At 40.1% G+C, this 20,067-nt stretch overlaps 1 protein-coding gene across 36 annotated transcripts in view; it reads right to left on the bottom strand.

Annotated features, from left to right (window-relative positions):
- The window catches only part of EPB41L2 (erythrocyte membrane protein band 4.1 like 2), a 205,905-nt gene that overhangs the window by 22,977 nt on the left and 162,861 nt on the right, over positions 1–20,067 (bottom strand). For 9 of the 36 annotated variants that reach the window (XM_026504797.4, XM_044386324.3, XM_044386321.3 and 6 more), the window contains 9 exons: positions 18,701–18,873; positions 14,044–14,106; positions 11,949–12,095; positions 10,513–10,614; positions 6,767–6,934; positions 4,754–4,807; positions 3,995–4,543; positions 2,023–2,145; positions 123–221 (listed from right to left, as the gene is read on the bottom strand). In XM_026504797.4, the coding sequence (XP_026360582.1) occupies positions 123–221; positions 2,023–2,145; positions 3,995–4,543; positions 4,754–4,807; positions 6,767–6,934; positions 10,513–10,614; positions 11,949–12,095; positions 14,044–14,106; positions 18,701–18,873 (1,478 nt within the window). The remainder of the gene's footprint in view (positions 1–122; positions 222–2,022; positions 2,146–3,994; positions 4,544–4,753; positions 4,808–6,766; positions 6,935–10,512; positions 10,615–11,948; positions 12,096–14,043; positions 14,107–18,700; positions 18,874–20,067) is intronic. The other 27 variants (XM_048226051.2, XM_048226049.2, XM_048226047.2 and 24 more) reach the window with 8 other exon arrangements.

Genomic DNA, 20,067 nt, shown 5'->3' with positions numbered 1-20,067 from the left:
GATACTTTAAGTCTGGGCATTTTCTTCCATTGGCACGGTCTATTACTTAGAAGCTTGTATAGGAACAAAGAAACGATTCAGCAAAGATCCTGTTTGCAAGGTCCCACCCTAGACTGCTTTACCTTGGTGATATGCGTTGTTGTGGTTGTCGACACGGACTCAGACGTGATGGTTTGTGCCGTCAGTAATGTCCCCGAGTCGCCACCGGCCCCGCCGTCAATCTTCAGATGGTTGGAGGAAAAATACAAAGTAATGCTTAATTTTCATTATGTTGTCAGAGAAGACCCCTCCCCGTCGAATATGCATCTTGTGAAATCTTCGAAGTCGGCAGAAGATGTTATCTGCCTATCCTTCGCATGTCTGTAGAGGTGATTTACTGAGCAGGAGGTTGGCTGGCCTTTAAACAGAGAAGAGGCAAAGGCTAAATGCACGTGGAGAAGCAAACCCCCTGGGAGGGAGAAAAAAAGGAAGAATCAAGTAGAAAACGGGACTGAGAGCTACAAGGGTCATGAGACAATTGGACTGAAGGCCTTTTGCAGAAGCTAGAAAAAGAAACTAGAGAACCAGACAGAGAAGTTTCCACAGTGACCAAAAGTGCCGAGCTCATTGTTTTTTTAAGCACAGGTGGTAAAAACAGATAAACATTTTCTCATTTACGAAGCCACAGAACCTGACTAGGATAGACTAAACCTACATGATTTGGTAATTTGCTTATCTCTAGATTTTTTTAAATAACTTTGTTCCTGTAATAGTTTGTTATGAGCATATATATGGGTATATAGATGTTAACACTTATGCATCCATGTGCTCTCTCTCTACCTATATCATATATAAATCCCATGCATATATCTAAATAGGTTTTGACTTGTTTGCTTTGATACTAAAAAAGGTAGGAAGTCCTAGAGTTTACCAGGGGAAACAGGAAACAAATTAATAGCCTAAGAGTATATGTGAAGATCACCAAAGATACTCGTCTCCCATTTCCTGACATTAACACAAGGAAATAATCAGAAAGCCCAGAGCCGTTTGGACTAAGTTACAGGGAAATTTCTCTGAATTTGAGTCATGCACCTGTATTTCTTTCCTAGGGCACTTCCTATACTACAGACACACGAGAACATGCTCTCCCACCACACCCACCACACCCATTCATAAGAAACCTGTTTTGCTTATGCGCGTCTGTGCACGTACGTGGATAGCATGTCTAAAATAATTCTGAGGAGTATTTAAACATACCCACGTTAAACCTTTTAAAAAAGATTTTGAGAGAGGTCAATAATCTGCCATCCGCCACCATGGTACAATCCTACCACGGAACAGTAAATTTCTCAGTTGAGAAAATCGGTGTATAAATTTCTAAACAGTTCTAATTTGAAATAATGAATGCTTTCCCTTTTTTATTACCCTTAATGCTTATTTCAAATCTTTACAGAATCAGTGTCTGAATAATGTCTAAATCAATATCTAAATTAAACACACAAATCTGATAATTATTTTGACACAGTATCATATTTGCATAAGATCGACAACATGTCTTCAGAAAACAATCCCACGTGAAGAAGCAGCACAGATGTGTGTGTGTGTGTGTGTGTGTGTGTACACTTGGCAAGCAGGAGTGAGTTGCCTGGATCTATCTGCATGGAGTTTGGGGGGGGAGGGGAGGAGAAGAGCCTAAATGTTACTAATCCACAAATTACATCAGATCCAATAAACTTTGTAAGATGATCTGATTCTCGAGTGTATATCGAAATGCCCAGAACAACTTATAACATGGACAAGATTGCTACTGCCTGTCCTAAATAATCCTGTGTATGCTCCCTGCCCACCCAGAATGGCTGGGCTGCCAACTTGACTGCAGCTCTCTGCGGAATCGAAGCAGCACTACAGCAGCTTGAAGTTCAGTTAGGACGCCAAGATACGGGAAGCTACATCAAGGTCAGGAACACGTAAACTAGAAGACACATAAAAACAGACACAAAGTAAAAACAGAACTCAAATAGTCCAAATCTAGAGTTTTTGTACCTGTGGAGACTCATATGTGATGGTTTTGGTCTCAGTTTGGACAATAGGGACTTCCTTGGTGGAGATTTCTGTCCTTTGTGAGGCATCAGAAATTGTTACCATCTCTGTTTTTACCACTGGTGGCTGAGGCGGAAAGGAAGGGAAAAATAAATTCTAGAGGTCATGAAGTCAAAGTGTTTAATGGAGCCTTCAAAAATAATTGTAAAAAAATCTATCCAAACACACACTCATGCACAAGAGTAAAGGTAAATAAAAGACACAAAAGAAAAACACTTTCCTTCAAATATCATATATATGTCTGAAAAAGAATAAGCTAACGTAATGGCTCCCTCAGTTATGGCACTACTTCAAATTACCATGGTCCCAATTACATGTCAAACATGGTGTACACAGTGATATATAAACTTCAGCTTTGGGGCAAGTTATAACAAAATGGAAAAGAAAACAGAACGGAATGAACTATGTGAAGTGACCTGCCTCAGTTTTTACCGCGGTTTAAAGAACCATGTGGTTTCTGTGAGGGCTCATGGTCTTTAACTGGCCCCTCAGCCTGGGAGACTAAGCTTTTCCCCTGAAAAGATTCTTCCGCCCTACCGACAAAGAGATTCTACTTTAAGAATATCTTCAAGTATGATTTTTTCAATTATGCTTGTCTAAAACTTGCAGTGTTTCTTCTGTGTTACAGAAGTTAAAATATTACATCTAGAGTTATTCCACCAACATTGCAATTAAGTCTTTGAACAATGAAAACATTAAGGAACAGGGTCACGGCCTGTTAGCATTGTAGTCTGCTGAGCCTGTACGTTTAATACAACACCAGACCATACTACTACTAAAATACTACAGCACTTTGAGAGAAAATTCCCAAGTGTAATTATTTAGAGGAACAACCATATGTTAAACGCAGAAAATAATAGTTCAGAGCGTTCAAAGACCCTGAGATGTCTTCTCTGAAGTGAAACAGGAAGTTTAAAATGTAATCTAATAAAAATCCATTTAATTATTTCAAGACAAAGTCACTTCAAGATTTTCCAGCCCATCAAAGAGAGCAAATATTAGCATAATGCCTACATCGTGGGCATTTAATTTTAGAATCAAGAAAAGTCCCATGGAGGTAAACCCTCCCTCAGCATAACTTTGTCTCCTAATTCAGAGACACCCGCACCTCGTGACCGAGACTTAATTTTCCAGGAGTATGGAGAGTTCTCTTTCTTGAAGAGATAAAGTTGAAGACTCCTATCCAATGTAGATAATTCAGAAAACAGATGATCAACTTGCAAATCATCCAGAATTGATGGAGGACAGAATGAGAAGAGTGTCCTCCTATCAAACAGGCTAGCCTCTGGCCGCTCACAAGGAAAGAAAATGCTCTTAACCAATCCGTATGCTCTCTGGAATCTAAAAACAGCAATCACAGTGGTATTCGAGAAATATGTTTTCATCACTGCCGGATGCTGGACTCCGAGCACCACGGTAATCAGAACCAGCTGCCATTTCTAAACATCTAAAGCTGAAGGGAGAATCAGCCAAAAAGTCAAGGCCAATCATGGTAACAGCCACACACACACACTCACACTGACCGTTTGTCAACAATACAATTTTCTCATTAAACCAACGAAAAAAGGCATTTAGCACAAGGAAGCAGTGCAACTAAAGACAAACAGCTGAAAACATCCAAAACATGCAAAGAAAAATTTAAGTGTGAAACAAGAAGGGAAAAAAATGGCATGGCTGCTGAGGGCAAGTTTACTCTGTCAGGTGGATCCAGGTGCAGTAAAGCAGCCAGAAACCATGAACGGAGCTGGCGGAAAAATCTACAGAGCAGTGCTTTCCCCCTTCCTCCCAGGAGAGAGAAAGAGCAGAACCTCGTAGAAAAAGCCGGAGGAGGATCGGGAGGACAGGAGAAGGCAGGCAGGTGTTCTCCACCTGAGAAACAGCTCGAGTTTAGCTCCCGCTTGGGTCTCCCATTTACCTCTGAACAACAAATAATTTGTGGCAAAACATCAATGTCAACATGAGACACCTCTCCGTTAACTTTATGTTGCTCGTCCTCTGTTTCTTCGCTCATGTCTTGCTTAATAGCGCCTTCGTTTACACTCTTCTCTGCAGGTATCTGTGGGGCAACTACATTTTCCTGGATCTCTGTTTCTACTGTGCTTACACTGGCACCTGCTTGTCTGCCTGGGCTGGCTCCTGGCACTGGGTGCTCCCTCTCTACTACCTTGGCTGCTCGGCCGGCTTCTTCCTCCTCCTCCTGTTCTTCCCTTATGGTGCCCTCGGGCCCACGGTGGTGGGGCCGGTACTCGCCCGCGTCTTCCTCCTCGCTTTCACTGCTGCTGCTGCTCTCAGAAGACAGGGAGGTGGAGTCTTTCTGGGTCAGAGGCTCCGCCTTACGCATCTCCCCAGGACCACTCCCAGGTGATAGCTCTTTACCGTTCATTTCTTCTGTGATTACTCTTTCGTCTTTCCCAACCTCTGCCTGTTTCTTCTCCTCCACTACATTCAGAGTCTCATGTGAACTCTGCACAAAAAAAAAAAATGGATGAGGGAAAACAAAAATATATGAATAAATTAAAAAAACCGACGGAAACCAAAGTTAACCAATGATGGTAGGTTCATGTCATGGAGAAAAACAAAGATGATTAGGATGATGGACTGAAAGGGAAGCAAGGGAGAACGGGAGGGGGTCAGAAACATCAGGCAATGGTGTTAACATGGAAAAGGGGAGAACCTTAACAGCATCACTGGCTCCAATGCAAGGCCCTTCTGACTCGGGAGCGCGTTTCTGCGAAACAAAAAGCAACCGAGGACACAAATCAATAAAGTTTTACACCTCAACACCCACCAAAACAAACATCTGACACTGCAAAGACAGGACAGCAAGAATCAACATCTACAAAAATCTTTGCTCAAGGTCACATGGAGGACAATCCAGACAAAATGCAAAAAGCTTACGAAAGGAAACAAAAACACAAAAGAGCCAGCATCCTCCCAAAGACATAAAATGCTTTTATTGTAGTTCTACCTATCAGCTCTCCTAATTTAGTTAAAAGGGTAGGAAAAAAAAATGGAATTATACCAAAGCTTACTGATTAAAGTCAAAATTGCAAAACTTTAAAAACCTATCCAATGAACAGTTTTGATATTAATCAGACTATAAAGCCTGGCCTGAAACCCTGATTCCTAAGTGAATATAGCATTAATGAGATGGCACCGTTATTTTCTGCTGGCTCATTTAAAAAACAGCTGTAAATGGCAAAATTATACTTAGTCTCAGATAGCTATTAACACAAAAATGTTGTTTCAGAAATGGTTATTAACATCCCAAGCTATATTACAGATTGGCAAAAGGGAATTTTTTTAACATTAGGGTGGATGTCAATGATAGCTCCAAGTACTTTCTTCTAGAATTTAGCTCCTCCAACTAGCATCTTTGGAGACTGAAATGAACCAAGTTTATTATCTGAGATGTTTATTCCTGCTCCCCACCCCGCCCCGCAGACATCTACTTCTTGGGAGTAAATTTACTCTAAGTAGTACAGTACCTAAACGTTTAATAAATACCTGTTGACCAAATACATTAGTAATATAAATTATTATGCTTTGCTATTGATAACCAATATAGAAACTTTCTTGCAAAGGAGTTTTTAAAGCTTACGATTTTCCTTAAACTTCTTTTGAAAGGAGGGGAGGGATGACTTTACACTGATAAAAATAAACCTTTTACAATTCGGGTGACACTGGAGCCTGTGATCTCACTGGAAGATAACTCTGGTAGGCAGGTAGTAGCCCTGCTTTGCAAGAAGGTAACTCCATGCGGAAGGGAGCGGGGCAGTGTGCCTCTGAACCCTGCGGCCAGAAACCAAGCCTGTGGCGGGGCTGCCAAGACTACATGGACTAGAGCTGGGGCCTGCATCAGACAGCAGCAACCCCCACTTATCTGCACCAGTGACGTGGACAACCGTAAGCCAAAGGCCCTAAAAGGGTACACTTCTGACAGCACCTGTCAACATGTACTCACTTTCTCTGATGCGTGCTATTATTCTTAGGTAAGGCCATGTTTTCAGGGCTCGAAATTAGTACCGTGTACATCAGTACAAGAAGGAGATCCTTCCAGTTTTTACTAAAAACCCAGACGTTTCCGAGATTAAACTGGAAAACTCTGAGCCTATTTTGATGAGTAATATTTAACTATAAACTTCTTTATAAATAAAGATAGCCAGTGGTCAGAACATTTCTAAAGCAGACATCCCATCATTATTACTCAGTTATTATTACTTAACCCTAAATGGCCAGATGGGCTCTGCCCAAGTTCAGGGAATCCCTAAGGGTCATTCCAAGAAATGGCAGGCACTTTGTATTGTTACACATGAGCAGAATTTTAAAAATAAGCAGCCATCAGGAGATGCCTGAAAGACATTCAGGCTTTAAAAACTTTTCTGCCAAACATACTTTGTTTCGCTTAGAGTGAGGGCTTCCTTTCCCACAACCACTCAGACTCTGGGCCTTACTGCTTTAGATGATTCTCTGAATTTAGGCAGATTTTGTGGCAGGGGACCAAAAGCAGGAGAAACATCCAATCTGTAGTTTTCCCTCATGTCCAAATTCAGTCATTGTTTCTTGAATGTTTCTCCCAGGAAGAGTTAATTTTGCCAATGAAAGCACTGGAGAGAGGGGTTCCTAAATATTCAAAAAAAAAAAATCATGTGGCTTTTGAAAACAGGGGAAACAAAGTAAAATGCACCTCAGGCAACTGTGAGAAGGGCGAGGAGGAAAGCTTTTCAGGAGGTGCATTACAGTTCACAACAGTGCCCTCTGCTGTCCATGTGGTGGCTGAGGTGAAGGTGGCTCTCAAGCTATCAGAAAAGCCCTTTTCACTAAACAAAATGGACGTTATCTCCTCTTCTAGGCTCTAGAGAAGTCAGAAAAGGAAGAGCAAAGAGTTAACAATGAGTCAGAACAGACAGCAGTGACCTATTGAAAGAAAGGAAAGGTTACACAAGAAAGAATCACAGAACAGCATAAACTGAGAGAAAGGCGAGGAGTTTGAAAGATTCTAGCAGGCGTCTGTGGCGTTTGGCCTAAATGCCAGCTTTCCAACTCTCCTTGAGAATCTGACAGTTCTAACCTCCGGGAACCAGCTAAAAAATGCCTTAGTTTATCACTGAAGCTTTATTTACAAACTGATCTACCCACACATCAAGCATTATTTCACATGGTCCTGAAGGAGCTACTCGGTTTCAGCTTCTTTCTGCACCGAATGGTCTCCTCAGGGGCCTCTACTCTTGCCACGCTTATCTCTGTGTAAGAGCTTCAGTGACCCCACCCTCCTGCCTCCAATGCCCTTCCCTCCGCACACTGGGCCTTGCCAATTTCGTCACTTCTCTGAGGTCCACTTAATAGTCCATATTTTGTATACGGCCCTCCCTATCTATTCCAGCTTCTCCGGCCTCCTCCATTCTCCATACCACTTGCACGTCTGTATGACGAGCGCTCTGACAGCAACCCACAGATGTTCCCTTAGACATGCTAAATATGCCATGGAATGAAGAAACAGTTCTTTTCTCTGTTCGATAAGAAACAGGTAAAGAAAAAAATTCTCAGCAGGAAGACAAACTCAGAGGTGAAAACTCAAGTGAGCAATCTGAAAATCATCCGTCCATGAAAAACCATGAGGGCAAAGTTCATGTTCCCGTTTCTGGCCCTGAAACAACAGTACGTAACCCGCCTGAGGCACAGCAGGAAAGCCAGGGACTGTCCCAGGTACCTGTAATGTCACCAGTAAAGAGTTGCCATAAAGCGAATGTCAAAATTGTGTAAGAACACTTCCTAAAAAATCCTAGTGCTCAGAAAGCTTAAAGATGAATGAATAAATGAATGGCATTTCCGAGATGCCCCTTGAAACAGGACACGAAGGGGGGTGAGGAGTAGGGACGATGAGATGAGTGAGGCGCAGAAGCATTTGTAATATTCAGGAGGGAAAAAACATCTTCTGGGTTAATTCAGCTTATTTACAATCTCCATAATTACACCATGCCTCCGGGTCAGGTGGGTGGAAAGAGGGTCCTTCCCAGTAAGTGCCATGCATTTAATTATTCAATAAAACATCTTCAAAAATACTTTACAGCCACAGTCTATGTAATCTCTACTAGACTCATGAGAATGCAAGTATGTCATAATTCTTACAAAAGAGAACATACAATAGTTATTTACTAAATGTAAGTGTATTACGTTAAATGACTTGGTTTCCAATTTTCTCTCAGAATCATATTCATGCTGAAGCCATTCTGAAAGTTCGGTGTATTTAAACAAGAACTACTCCTGTTTTGAGTCTGGTTGGCTCAGCTGGAGGAGCTTGGGACTCTCGATCTTGGGGGTTGTTGAGTTTTAATCTATAAAACCCGTATTATAGAAATTTGGGAACTTTGATCAAATTAGACTCCCATGCATAACTTTTTATTTTACATTCATTAAGGATTACAACTTAAAGGTAATAAAGACACCCTACAAAATCAGTAGTAAAATGAAGATGCGGCAAAGACAAATTTAAAAGTTATTCCATTAAAAGTCAAAACACTCCAGCAGACTTAACTACTCACACACTTTCAACTAATTGTAGTGAAAGGTTATTGGAGGGGAGGCGGGGTTACGATGTAAGTGGTCCATAAATGTTGGGTGAATGGGTGAATGGATGTGTGACTGCAGTTATAACGATCCACATACACGCCAGGTAAGAATATATCTTCCTACAGATACTGGAGAGGAAAAGAACAAGAAAAAAGCACAACTTCAAATACAGATAAACCATTTAGGAGCGTAACAGGAGGCCAATTCCAGATTTAAATGTCACATAACAGGATCTTAACGTAACTTCTACGACAATGAGTGAATGATTTCTACTGTATATGGTTTCTATTGGACGATTCTAAACCATGACAGCCTGGAAAATGATAATTTTCAACATCTTCCCCAAAATTCCAAGGTCTCCTATTGCAAAAAGTAAAGAGACATCATTTTAAATTGACCAAATGCTGCCATGTGACTTGCTTCTGGAGGATAAATTTTCAAAACTACATAATATTTCAAAGCATACAATATTAAAGTCATTTTACACACAGTCTGACAGGCTTTGGATTTCAGGCTAACCTTTAAAGTATATAAATATGCCACTTGGTTTAGCTTTATGACATTATCTTTCTCATTTGCAGTGCTCTGGAAATATTTCATCTCAGCTACACCTCCAATTCCTTTAGGGCAAGACTTCATCTTCCAGTTACCCTGCCGCCTCCGCTACCCCACTGTATATTCCGATGAATGCCACTGTCTACTGATTAACAAAACCAGACTTTCTGGAACAGATACACATTTTCCTTATCACTGATTTCTGCTCTCATTCACATCCCTGAGGACCCATTCCTCATCCAGCACCAGAGAGATCTCTGTCCGACACGTGGGACTAGGTCATTACCCAGCGTGAAGCTCTCCAATGGCTTCCCATCGCTCTGACGATAGAATTCCAAAGTGTTAGTCTGGTCTTTAAGACCCAGAGTGGACCTTCTAACCTCTTTGACTTTTCCTAAGCCCTTGTCGTTTGGACTTTCAGATCCTTGAACTAGTTCCTGTCTTGGGACTGTCGTATTTCCTCTTCTTTACACATGGAAGAATCTTCACGTCTATCTCCTTCTCTTCATAGTAAGGTCTCAACTCCAATGCCATCTCTTTCCTGAGCACAGAGGGAAAGCCGCCTTCCCAATCACCTTCTAACAGGACACTGTAGTTCATCTTCTTAACCCTTATTCCTTAGTACCCTAAATTTTCTAATTACTAATTAACATGTCTGCTATCTCCCCCACTGGACCCTAAGGACTCTAGTCCCAGCAAATGACAGACCAGTCAGCTGGCTAAGCAAAATTAGCAGAAACAGAAGAATAGGGATGTAAAAGCAATGGAAAGCTAACTTCCCAAGTAATATCAGATATTTCATATATGCAGGGAGCACAGAGATCTCAGGGGCTGCTGTGACACATCGAATCTTTTCTCCCACTAAAAAAATCTTAAAAATGAAAATTCATAAGGTTTCCAAATGTAATTAGAAAAACAGTTGATCTACATCACACATAATTTGTGATTGTAACACAGCCACAGTGTGCACACGAGCGTTGTACTAATGGTGCATTTTCACAGGAGATCACAGTTTCCCAACTGTCAGCCGCATACATCAAAATTTGGGGTCATTTTTCACCTAAATTGGTTGATATGTCTGCATTTCAATTTGTGGGTTTTCAAATATGGTCCTCCTGCAATATGCTATTTCTCACTAATGATCCTATGTCTCTAAATAAGGAAATTTAATTTTTTAAATGCCCCAAAAATTACTGACACAATTTTAGGTGACTACATAAGAAAAAAAGGAGTATCCTATGGCTGTGGACAGAAATACAAGGAAAAGGGGGAAAAGCAAGAGCAGATCCGAGGATGCAAGGTGAACACCTTGTCCGCCTCCTGGACTTTCTCTTCAACTGTCCGTGTTGCTGCCATGTGATGCTTCTCCTTCGTGGATACAATAGCCTTGAAAAGATGGTCTCCTTTCCTCTATTGTTTCAAACAATAGACAGAATCAACAAATAAGACAAGTACGTTACATCTATAGCAACACAAACATAAAACAACTGTGTGGGTCGGCAGAACGAACCAGATCAAGCAGCACATAAAGGGAGGACAAGATCTTAACACGTCATTAGACATGGTTTCTCCAGAAAACACAACCCTCTAGAGCTGACTGCTGACACAGGGGCATTAATATCTTCAGAAAATCTGAAAATAAGAATGTAAGCTGTATGCAACTTCATAAGACCCTGGTGTTTTCGATCTTAATGTTGTCATCCGCTGTTCTCTCAGTTCAGCAATTAGTTTTGCTTCTGTTCTCGAAGAGCTATTTTCCTTTCACTGTCACAAACTTACAAATTTAAAGCAACTAACAGCTTTGCCTTTTTAAGAAAAAGTGAATAAAAATAGCATGAGACTAACTCAAGTGCGTACACATTTGGTAACGTTCAAGCCAGACGAGAGAGATGATGAGCTTCAGGGGAAGAGAGGGCTGTAAGTAAAAGGGGAAAGACGAAATTGTCGGGTAACACGTTCATACGCTTTTTAAAACAGCATATTTAATAGAGTATGGTCATTATGTCCTCAAGTATGATAAATGAGTCCATGAAAATTCTTGGTTGATAAGAGTTTGGAACATCAGAAAAGAAGAGATGTAGATGAGAATGAATGGAGAAAGAGATTGAGAATATCCTCGAAAGGCAACACTTATGTTGGTGGTGGGAAGAGATAAACCATGGAAAGAAAAAGAATGAGTTCAGAGAGATGTTATGGTTAAAAATCCTTTTAAAACAGTAGTCTACATTTCACTAAGAAGTTTCAGTATTAAGTTGCATAACATTCTGCAAATTTTCAACAGGGCTCATTAGTTTTCAAAGTTAAGTTTAACTCATTATCCTCACAGTAATTACCTTAAACCATTGTAAATATGATCTATATTCCTACATCCCTTTAATTATTATTTAATTATCAAGTAAACGCTATCATTTCAGTAGTCCATAACTGAAAACCTTATTAAATACAAGACAATATCGGTTTCTAAATCACCCTACAGAACATTTCATTGCTACTAATTTACTTGAGTAAAAGAGTGAAATTATTCTGCAACTTTTGAAAATATTTTGAAACTCACACAATTTACTAAGAACTATGTCAATAAGTATTACATTGTTAATATTTAGTATTTAAAAAGTTGTTAGCAATTACATTAAAAGAAGGGAACATTTTCTAACCTCCTGAGAATCAACATAATAGATTAGCGACCTGAGTTTTACTGAAGAGCTGGAGCGAGACATATAGCCAACAAACAGCTATTCACATACCCCTTGTGTCTGTAGGGACAGAGGTGTGATACGTCGTTTTTCCCATTCATTAGGGCGCGGCTCAGGTGTGGATTCCATAAAATTGCGCTTGAGTTCACTAATGCTAGCCTGATGTCTCAGTATGTCCTCCTGGGCCTTATCGAGGTCCTAGCAATATGTAACGTAATAAAGGGTGGAAATCCAAAAGGAAAAAAAAAAAAAAAATCCCAGCAGGACAAAAATAAAAAACCAAAAAATAAGACAAAGGAAACTTATGATTAAAAAAAACACAGTAAAGCAAGAAAAATGCCAAGTCTCAAAAGCCATATTATCACCTATGAATAGAAGTAGTTCATCAAAATTTGAAAATAGAGCCAATGCGTATTTTTTATGATTCCCATTTTAAAAGGTTCTGGTTTCTTCTGGTTAGAATTTTTTTAAGAAATAATTACTTATATTATTAGAAGGAAGCCATGGAATCACTAGTACTCAAAATGGCTAATAATCTTCTTTCTGGTAACTGGATTTAAAATGCAGCCTATGACTTCGCTCCTGCAAATTTACCTTTCTCATTAAGGCTATTACTACAGCTGCATTCTATGAACATAGTAAATGAAGTAAAAAGAGAAAGGTACTCAGAAGCACATTTGGCCTGGTGGGGAAGCCAGACCAAGATCATCAGAGAGAGGGAGGTAGGGAGGGAGGGAGAGAGAGAGAGCAGGAGGGAGAGAGAGAGAAAACCAAGGGTTGACTTTTTCCAGGAAATTTCAGCAATGGAATATGAACTCCTTAAGGAATCCTTAAGGAATGAAAATACTGGCTTCCAGAGGCTCCTTCTGTTTGGCCTCTCTATAAAAGAGGGAACCTCGTGTACTGGTTTCATGTACTTGCCAAGCACAACTGTGAGGCCCAGCCACCCCACATACCAAATGGTCCTTTTACAAGACAAAGATACAAGAAAAACTACCAGGTCAATTTTCACTGGAATAGGGCCTTGACAAATGGTATTTGTGGAAATTTTTAGATTGGCCCTGATAAGTAGCATTTGTGGGAATAAAAGGTAATAAATGTTCAGGAAACAGTTTTAAGTGAATTTTAAATATTTTCTTACATTTCAAAATCACAGGGCCACTTGCGGATTATAGCTTTCATCCCACTCCCAGAGGAACAGGTCATGCATCTGATAAAATTAGATCTTCCACATTCATGCACAAGCACAGTAGCCCCTCTAGGAGCTTCTATAGTCACTTGCAAAAACTCATGGCAATCTGACACTCTTTGCACGGCATGGGAAAATGACTGTGGCTTGAGATCAGGCACATTTCTTGCATTTGTTCAAAGCAAGGTTACATATTACACTGTAAAGCATTTTAGTTAAGTTATGCAAAATACATTTCCAATAGTTATCAAAGCTGCCAAAAGCAACCAGATTAGTCAGATTACTGAGAATTGCAGTTCTCCACTGAATACGTCACCATTTTACCACCATAAAAAAAGGGGGAAACAAAAACAAAAACTGTTCTCGTGTGACACGGGGAATATATTTTACACACCTGATTGGTTGGTTGGTTTTTTTTTTTCCTTTCTTTTTCACTTTCTTTTTAATCCAAGCAATCCCATTAATCAACATTTTTTCAAAGGTAATTACTTTAAGCGGACCACATTCCTCATTGCATGGATTGAAGCAACTTTCCTCCCCAAAATTGTGAACACGGATCTAAAGCCATTTAAAGCCTAACCAACAAATATCTGTTCTGGGGAATATATATTAAGGATAGGATGTTACTTCAGCTTCTATACCGCGGAGATAACCCATTAGGAGAGAACAAATTTACCTGTAGAACTTCGAGAGTAATAGATAAAAATTTTACTCATTTGACTGAACATTTTTGTTTTTCCCAGTTGTCACTTTGAGAACTTCTAGTAGACATATTCCTACCTAAGCCACTTTAAAAGAACAAAGTCGGACAGTTAACATGCACTCCAAGCGGAACTGTCCCCCATGCAGTTCATGCAATGTGCTTGAAGGAAGTTGCCAGCCAGCCGGTGCGTGACCTCCCGTCCACAGCAGCCTGGCAGCCATTAGGACAGAGTTGTTTTCTTAAATTATACAAACCTCCAACATTAAATTGCTATGTCTGACATAAATATTATCCCCTTCTACTCTCAAGGAATTTTTCTGTGAAATTAAATCACACACAGGGGGGAAAAGGCAAATAAACATAAGTGCATCAATCAGCAAGCACCAGAAACAACCCCGAGTTGGACAGTCCAAGACATTAAAATGCAAGAGAAATAAAAATCTTAAGAACCTAAAAGCCACAACAAGCAAAACTCACATATCGACCCCGGAAGTGCATTACCCCCACCCCACGCGCACACAGTAATCATGGCAGGCGGCAGCCACCAGGTATTTAATTGGGGAGGAATAAATATCCACCTCCTCCGGTGTGTCTCCTCTTCTTCCAGCTTCACCTGAAAGTCATGCAGCCAATGGCCAGAAAGAAGGGCAGCAGCAGTGGGAATTCTGCCCATGGAGGCAAAGATGTTGTATTTGAACTGAAATGGTGAACTAGAGTTACCAACCTTTACTGTTTGGCCCCCAGAAGATGCAGAACATAAAGCCACTTTGGTCTTTCTTCACCTACAGTGTTGCACAAATGGCGGAAGGAATCCTTTGCAAAGGTGGAATGGAGAATGGAAGCTTCACTCTTTCTCAGTCCCTAGAGTATGTGCTGTTTTTGAATGTTTTTACTCAGAAATAAAAATAGGAGAGTGTAAAAATGGCATAATTCCATCTGTCCTAATGTGAAAGGTCTAAATCAACTAGGGACGAGGGCAAAATAGAATGATGTAAAGCGAAAACCAAATTTTACATCAGGGACAAATAATCACCCTATAATTCAGGTTTTTAACAGATTTCTTTCCTTGGGAGGAAAATTGGTTTATTTTGCTACTTGCATGTTAAAATTGTATTTAAAAGTCCTCATATTTTATAACCACTTTTCTTTCATAAAATTCTTTAAGTAAGAATAGTTTCTCATAGTTGGATAATTCTCCATATCCAGTGACCCAAAAGGAGGAAAAGAACCTGTAAATTAAAAACTAACTCATGGAGATGAAAAGCACAGCACAGGGAATATAGTCAATAATATTCTAATAATGTCATATGGTGACAGATTATAGAATTGTCGCATCATTATGTTATATACCTGAAACTAATGTAACGCTGTGTGTTAATTATACTTCAATAAATTTTCTAAGAACCCGCATAAATCCTGATAACTGACTCAAGGAAAGGAAGAACAAGAAAGAAAAATAATGATTCTGAGACCAAAAGACAATAGTGTAACCTTCACATGTTAACTTACAGCAGAATCATATATATTCCTTTTCTTCTTTACTGGATTGATAGGGTTAAATCTGAGAGTTCAAAATGCCTTTTTTTTTCCCCTTAAACCAAGTATTTTTGAGGTGAGCAGGGAGCTCAGAGTATCTTTTTATCAGAAGGGAAAAACAAGAGCTATCCGACAATGTATTAAGGCTCATGTTCCAATTCCTTGGTCAATACTTAATTCTCTAAAATGTCAGTGTTTGGCAGTCTTCAGATAATCTTTAGGTATAGTGGTTTCTCCCAGTATTCCTAATCATAGCATCATCCTTACATTTTTCTTAAGGTTTGCTCTAAATTGTGATTTTTCTCTATGGCCAGTACCCACAGGATGAGACCCTAAGTCACCAGACCACACTTAGCAAAACAAAAACGTCCCGCACACGTTAGCACCAGCCTTGTAGTGCAGAGGTAGCCTGATCCAGGGGTAAAAACCCTCAAACTGCACACCTGATCTTGAAAGGACACTAAGTAGCCCAACCTTACAGCAAACAGTCTAAATTTTCAAAAAGCTGTGTGTCATTTTTCATATGTATTTCTTAAAGATAGAGTAGTATCTTCCTTACAAAACCTGACAGTGACTCTTTCATAAAACTACATGATTTAGAGTTAAAAAACAAAAAACAAACAAAAAAACTACCTGAAATTCATCTGGTTCCCAAATGCTACAGTAACAAGGAGAAAAGGAATTTCTGAGATTAGACCTATAAATGTCAGGAGTAAAGGTTACATATGCGTCCTCAGAAATGCGAGAACGAGCTTGGCTTTCTGACGAGAAAGAACGATACTAAGGAGTTCTACTAATACACATCAATTACCGTTATGTCCACTGCTTCCTAAGTTCTATATTGGAACAAGTGTCCATCCTAAAGGAACAGCATTGATAGTATTGATATTTGTCTGCAAAACAAACAGACCCAATATGGTTTGTTAAGGGCAACACAGGTTTCCTGTTATTTTTTTGTCTTGTTTTGTTTTGAAGACCTAGTATGGTCTGGATATTTACAAAATAATCCATAACTTTGCTCTCAACTTCGAATGTGTGGACCTGGTCCATGAACATCATTGACGGGGAAGTACTTATTTACATGTATTTCTCATGCACTAAAACACCATGTATGTGAAAATGTGTAGATCATACTATTTTGAGGGTAATCAGTGGTGAAATTTATGCACATGTTTACACTCTACATTAGGAAGATGCAGTTTTGTTGACCCACAAAATAAAGCTTATGTAGGAGTGCCAGCAACGGCTTCCTCTTCCTCTGTTTTGTCATTCAAGTCACAGTCGTAAGAAACATTGAAGGAAGTGGCTTTAGCCTCCAGATAGCAGAGGGATAGAGCCAGAGGAAGGGAAAAGGTGAGAGAAAAAGGCACTGACTGAGAAGCAGAGAGAAGTAGTCCAAAGATGAGGATGAGGGAAGGAAGGAAGGAAGGGGAGGTAATAGGAAGGTAGTGCTGGACGTCGGCGGGGAGGAAGGAGACCCAGACCTTGGGGAGGCTGGGGAAGGCGAGATACCCATCTTCATCGAGAAGGGAGGGGAAGCTAGGTGGGAAGCATTTGCAGAAACGGAAGGAAAAGGACCCAAATTCAGAACCCTTGTGGTCAGCCTCTTTTCGAGGCTTCTCATGGGTGGGAGGACAGTCAGGCTGAGGAGGGACTGCAACAGGACCCGAGACAGAGTCAAGGGTGGTGACGTCACTGTCCCCCTGCTCTGACGGCTCACCGGTAGAAGGGAGCTCTAAGCTGTCTAGTGTGATCTGGTCGGCCTCCCCAAAGGGGTCTTCCTCCGAAATGTCTGAAAGCAAGTCCACTTCAGGGACTGGCAAAAGGTTTGGGGAAAGAGATGAAACACAGCGAATGAGCGGTGAGGGTGGGCACATGGAAACAGACTATTCTCGGGAGCAAACCCATGATTGGATGTGAAATCGCACAACAATACAGATACAGTCAAAGGAGAAACAAAGGCAAGAGAGAAAGAGAAGAAGAAATGGGCAGTTAGTGAAAACTTGTACTTGCAAATAGGGACTGTTATTAACACAGCACAGTTAGAACATGAATTTAATGATCCACTTTTAAAGAGAAAAACTGGACTACTTTTATCACGTAAAATTTATAGGTATAGATGGATTTAATTATTATTTTCTGACTGGTTGCAAACAGATCCAATGAAACTCAAATAACATTCTTACTTTCAAACCCAGCTGACAAGCATTCAAAGCATTAGCAAAAAGACCAGCGCACACAGTCATTTGCTGAAGCAGAATTTCCTTTGGAATTTAAAGTAACTTTTTAAAAATAACTGCATGTATCAAATTAACTAGGCAAAATGGTAAGGAGACTCTGAAAGGCTGAGCTCTTGTGTTTCAGATGTAAGCAGTCACTCTCCTGGGGTTCTCATGAGCGTAATTATAAAAGATTCTGACTTTTCAATAGTTGAAGGATATCTTGTTGGCCATGATTTCTGTTATTTTTAACTGAATGATTTTCAACCAAATAATTCTTTTTGGTATGATAGTCACAAATTCTTTAACAAAGGTGTTCAGAGGACTTGATGGCCAAGTTCTTGGAGTGTTAAGGGCCAGCATGGTCTCCGAGCCCTGCTCTATGCTGACCCACTGGCAGCCCCTTCATCTAGTAAGTTCTTCATAAATTCATGTTGCAGGTCTTTACATTTTTCAAAAGTTAAAATTTAGAGAACATTATGAATCTATAGCAGAATTTCATTTCCTTCTTGTGTTCACTTCCAATGTTATGTATAAAAAAGGTGCTTTGTGCAGACACAGAAGAGAGATCCGATGAACTCAAAGCCTCTTCAGATCTATCCCCAAGTGACTTTACTTGCCCAAGGTAAAAAGGTATCATAAAATCGTGACATATTTGAAAACACAGTATAAGTTACTTCTCCATTCACTATGGTGTCTGCCCCAAATAAGGAGATAAGCAACACACCATCTTCTCATTCACTATTTACAAAACAATCATCCTTTGCTTAAGAATTTCTTCTTCATCAGTCAGAGATTAATGAAAAATAACATTTTTCATAAAGACAAAATAAATATAAATTTCAAATCACATAGCTCTTATAATACAGGGATTTAACTAAAAAGGATGATTTTGAAGACAGTCAAAAATTTTAGGTCACTAAATTACTTGCTTGCATTAATATAATTTACATTGAAATATTTTGCTTTGAACAACAATCAGAAAAATGTTAGAGACCCTGTTCAAACCAGTAGGAGCCTACATATTGGGAATTTATATCAACAGAGAACATATACTGACTAATTTTAAATCATACCTGAGTTCTGAAACGATAAATGGAACAGCCTCTAGTCTAAGTACACATTTAAAATCACATTTTCTACTAATTTACCATACCTTTCCTTCAATGAATTGCACATGTGGGGCTTTAGCTGGGCTTCTGAGGTCCCTTCTGCCATCCCCGTCTTGTACCATGGCAGTACTGACAACTTCGGGGCCGTATGCTGAAATCTCCCCAGCAGGACCAGGAAAATCCTTCCTAAGACTTTGATCGACAACACCAACTGGAGCTAGGAAAGAAGGGTCACTTGAGATTACTTCAGGATATTTCAATGGTCAAACTTACACAGATAAACAGGCAGCATGCAGACATTTAACAGGAACATTGCCTGAGCTCTGAAGATACCAACATATCAAAGCCATTTTTAAACTTTTACCAAATTCTAAATATATTCTGAATTTTAACCCATTAAACTACACCAGGCCCTCAAATCAGATTTTTGAAGGATATAGAGTCCGATCATGGGATTGGCCAGTAGGAGGAGCTCTAAGACCAGCTGAAACAGACATGGGGCATAATGTCAGAATCCCAACGTGAGCAGTATTTGAATTCTCTATGGTCTCTTTAATCTTGCCTGAACTTATTTCTGAATCTATTTACTGCAACAGATAATTAGAGTTTAAAATGACTTGCTTCAATAAGTTTTTAGGATTTTTCCATAAAGGAATCTTTAATTTGAATACCATTCAAAACTGTGACAAGACAGTAAAGGTCGATATTATAGAATTAAATTCAACGTTTAACAGTTTTCATTTTTCTAACCTCCCCCCTGAATGCCTCAACTTGACCTACAGTAAGTCTAATACATACATACCCTCCTGACCCAGCAACCCTGGCCCTCATGTATTTCCTTCATCCCTCTTGCAGATGAACAGGAACGTGTTTTGTGGTTGAAATTTCTGTCATACGGCAGATCAACCTAAGACCACATCACATTTCAACAAATGCAAGTGGGGAGCAGCGATAAAGCCTCTGTCCACCTGTAGCTTCTCCCCCAAGACCCCAACCACGGAGGTTACTTCACCTGTATAAAAAGTGCTTGACTGACAGGGTGACCGACATTGGTTCTATGCCCCCACAGAAGTGCAGTAAACACAAAGGCCTCTAGGTGGCAAGCTCCTGGAGGGCAGGGATGTGTGCGATCCGCCATATTGAACTGCAGAGGCATCAAGCACCTCTAATCTGTGTGTTACAAGAAACCTCTTGGCCCACACCCTTCCTATACCCTGTCCAAACCTTCCTTCTTCCCCAGCCTTGCCTTTTTCACCAGATACCATACTCATATTTGCACCAGTTACCCAAGCCAGAAACCTTGATGCCTCTGGCCTTCATCCCTCAACACCATCAAATCCAACTGAATTTAAACGTGGCCAGTTCTTCCTCCTCTATTTTTACCGCCCCGGGCCATTTGAAGACTTTGACA

Source organism: Ursus arctos, unplaced genomic scaffold (assembly GCF_023065955.2).
Source record: "Ursus arctos isolate Adak ecotype North America unplaced genomic scaffold, UrsArc2.0 scaffold_13, whole genome shotgun sequence".
Taxonomy (NCBI): Eukaryota; Metazoa; Chordata; class Mammalia; order Carnivora; family Ursidae; genus Ursus; species Ursus arctos.
This window is presented reverse-complemented; position numbering and strand designations above follow the sequence as displayed.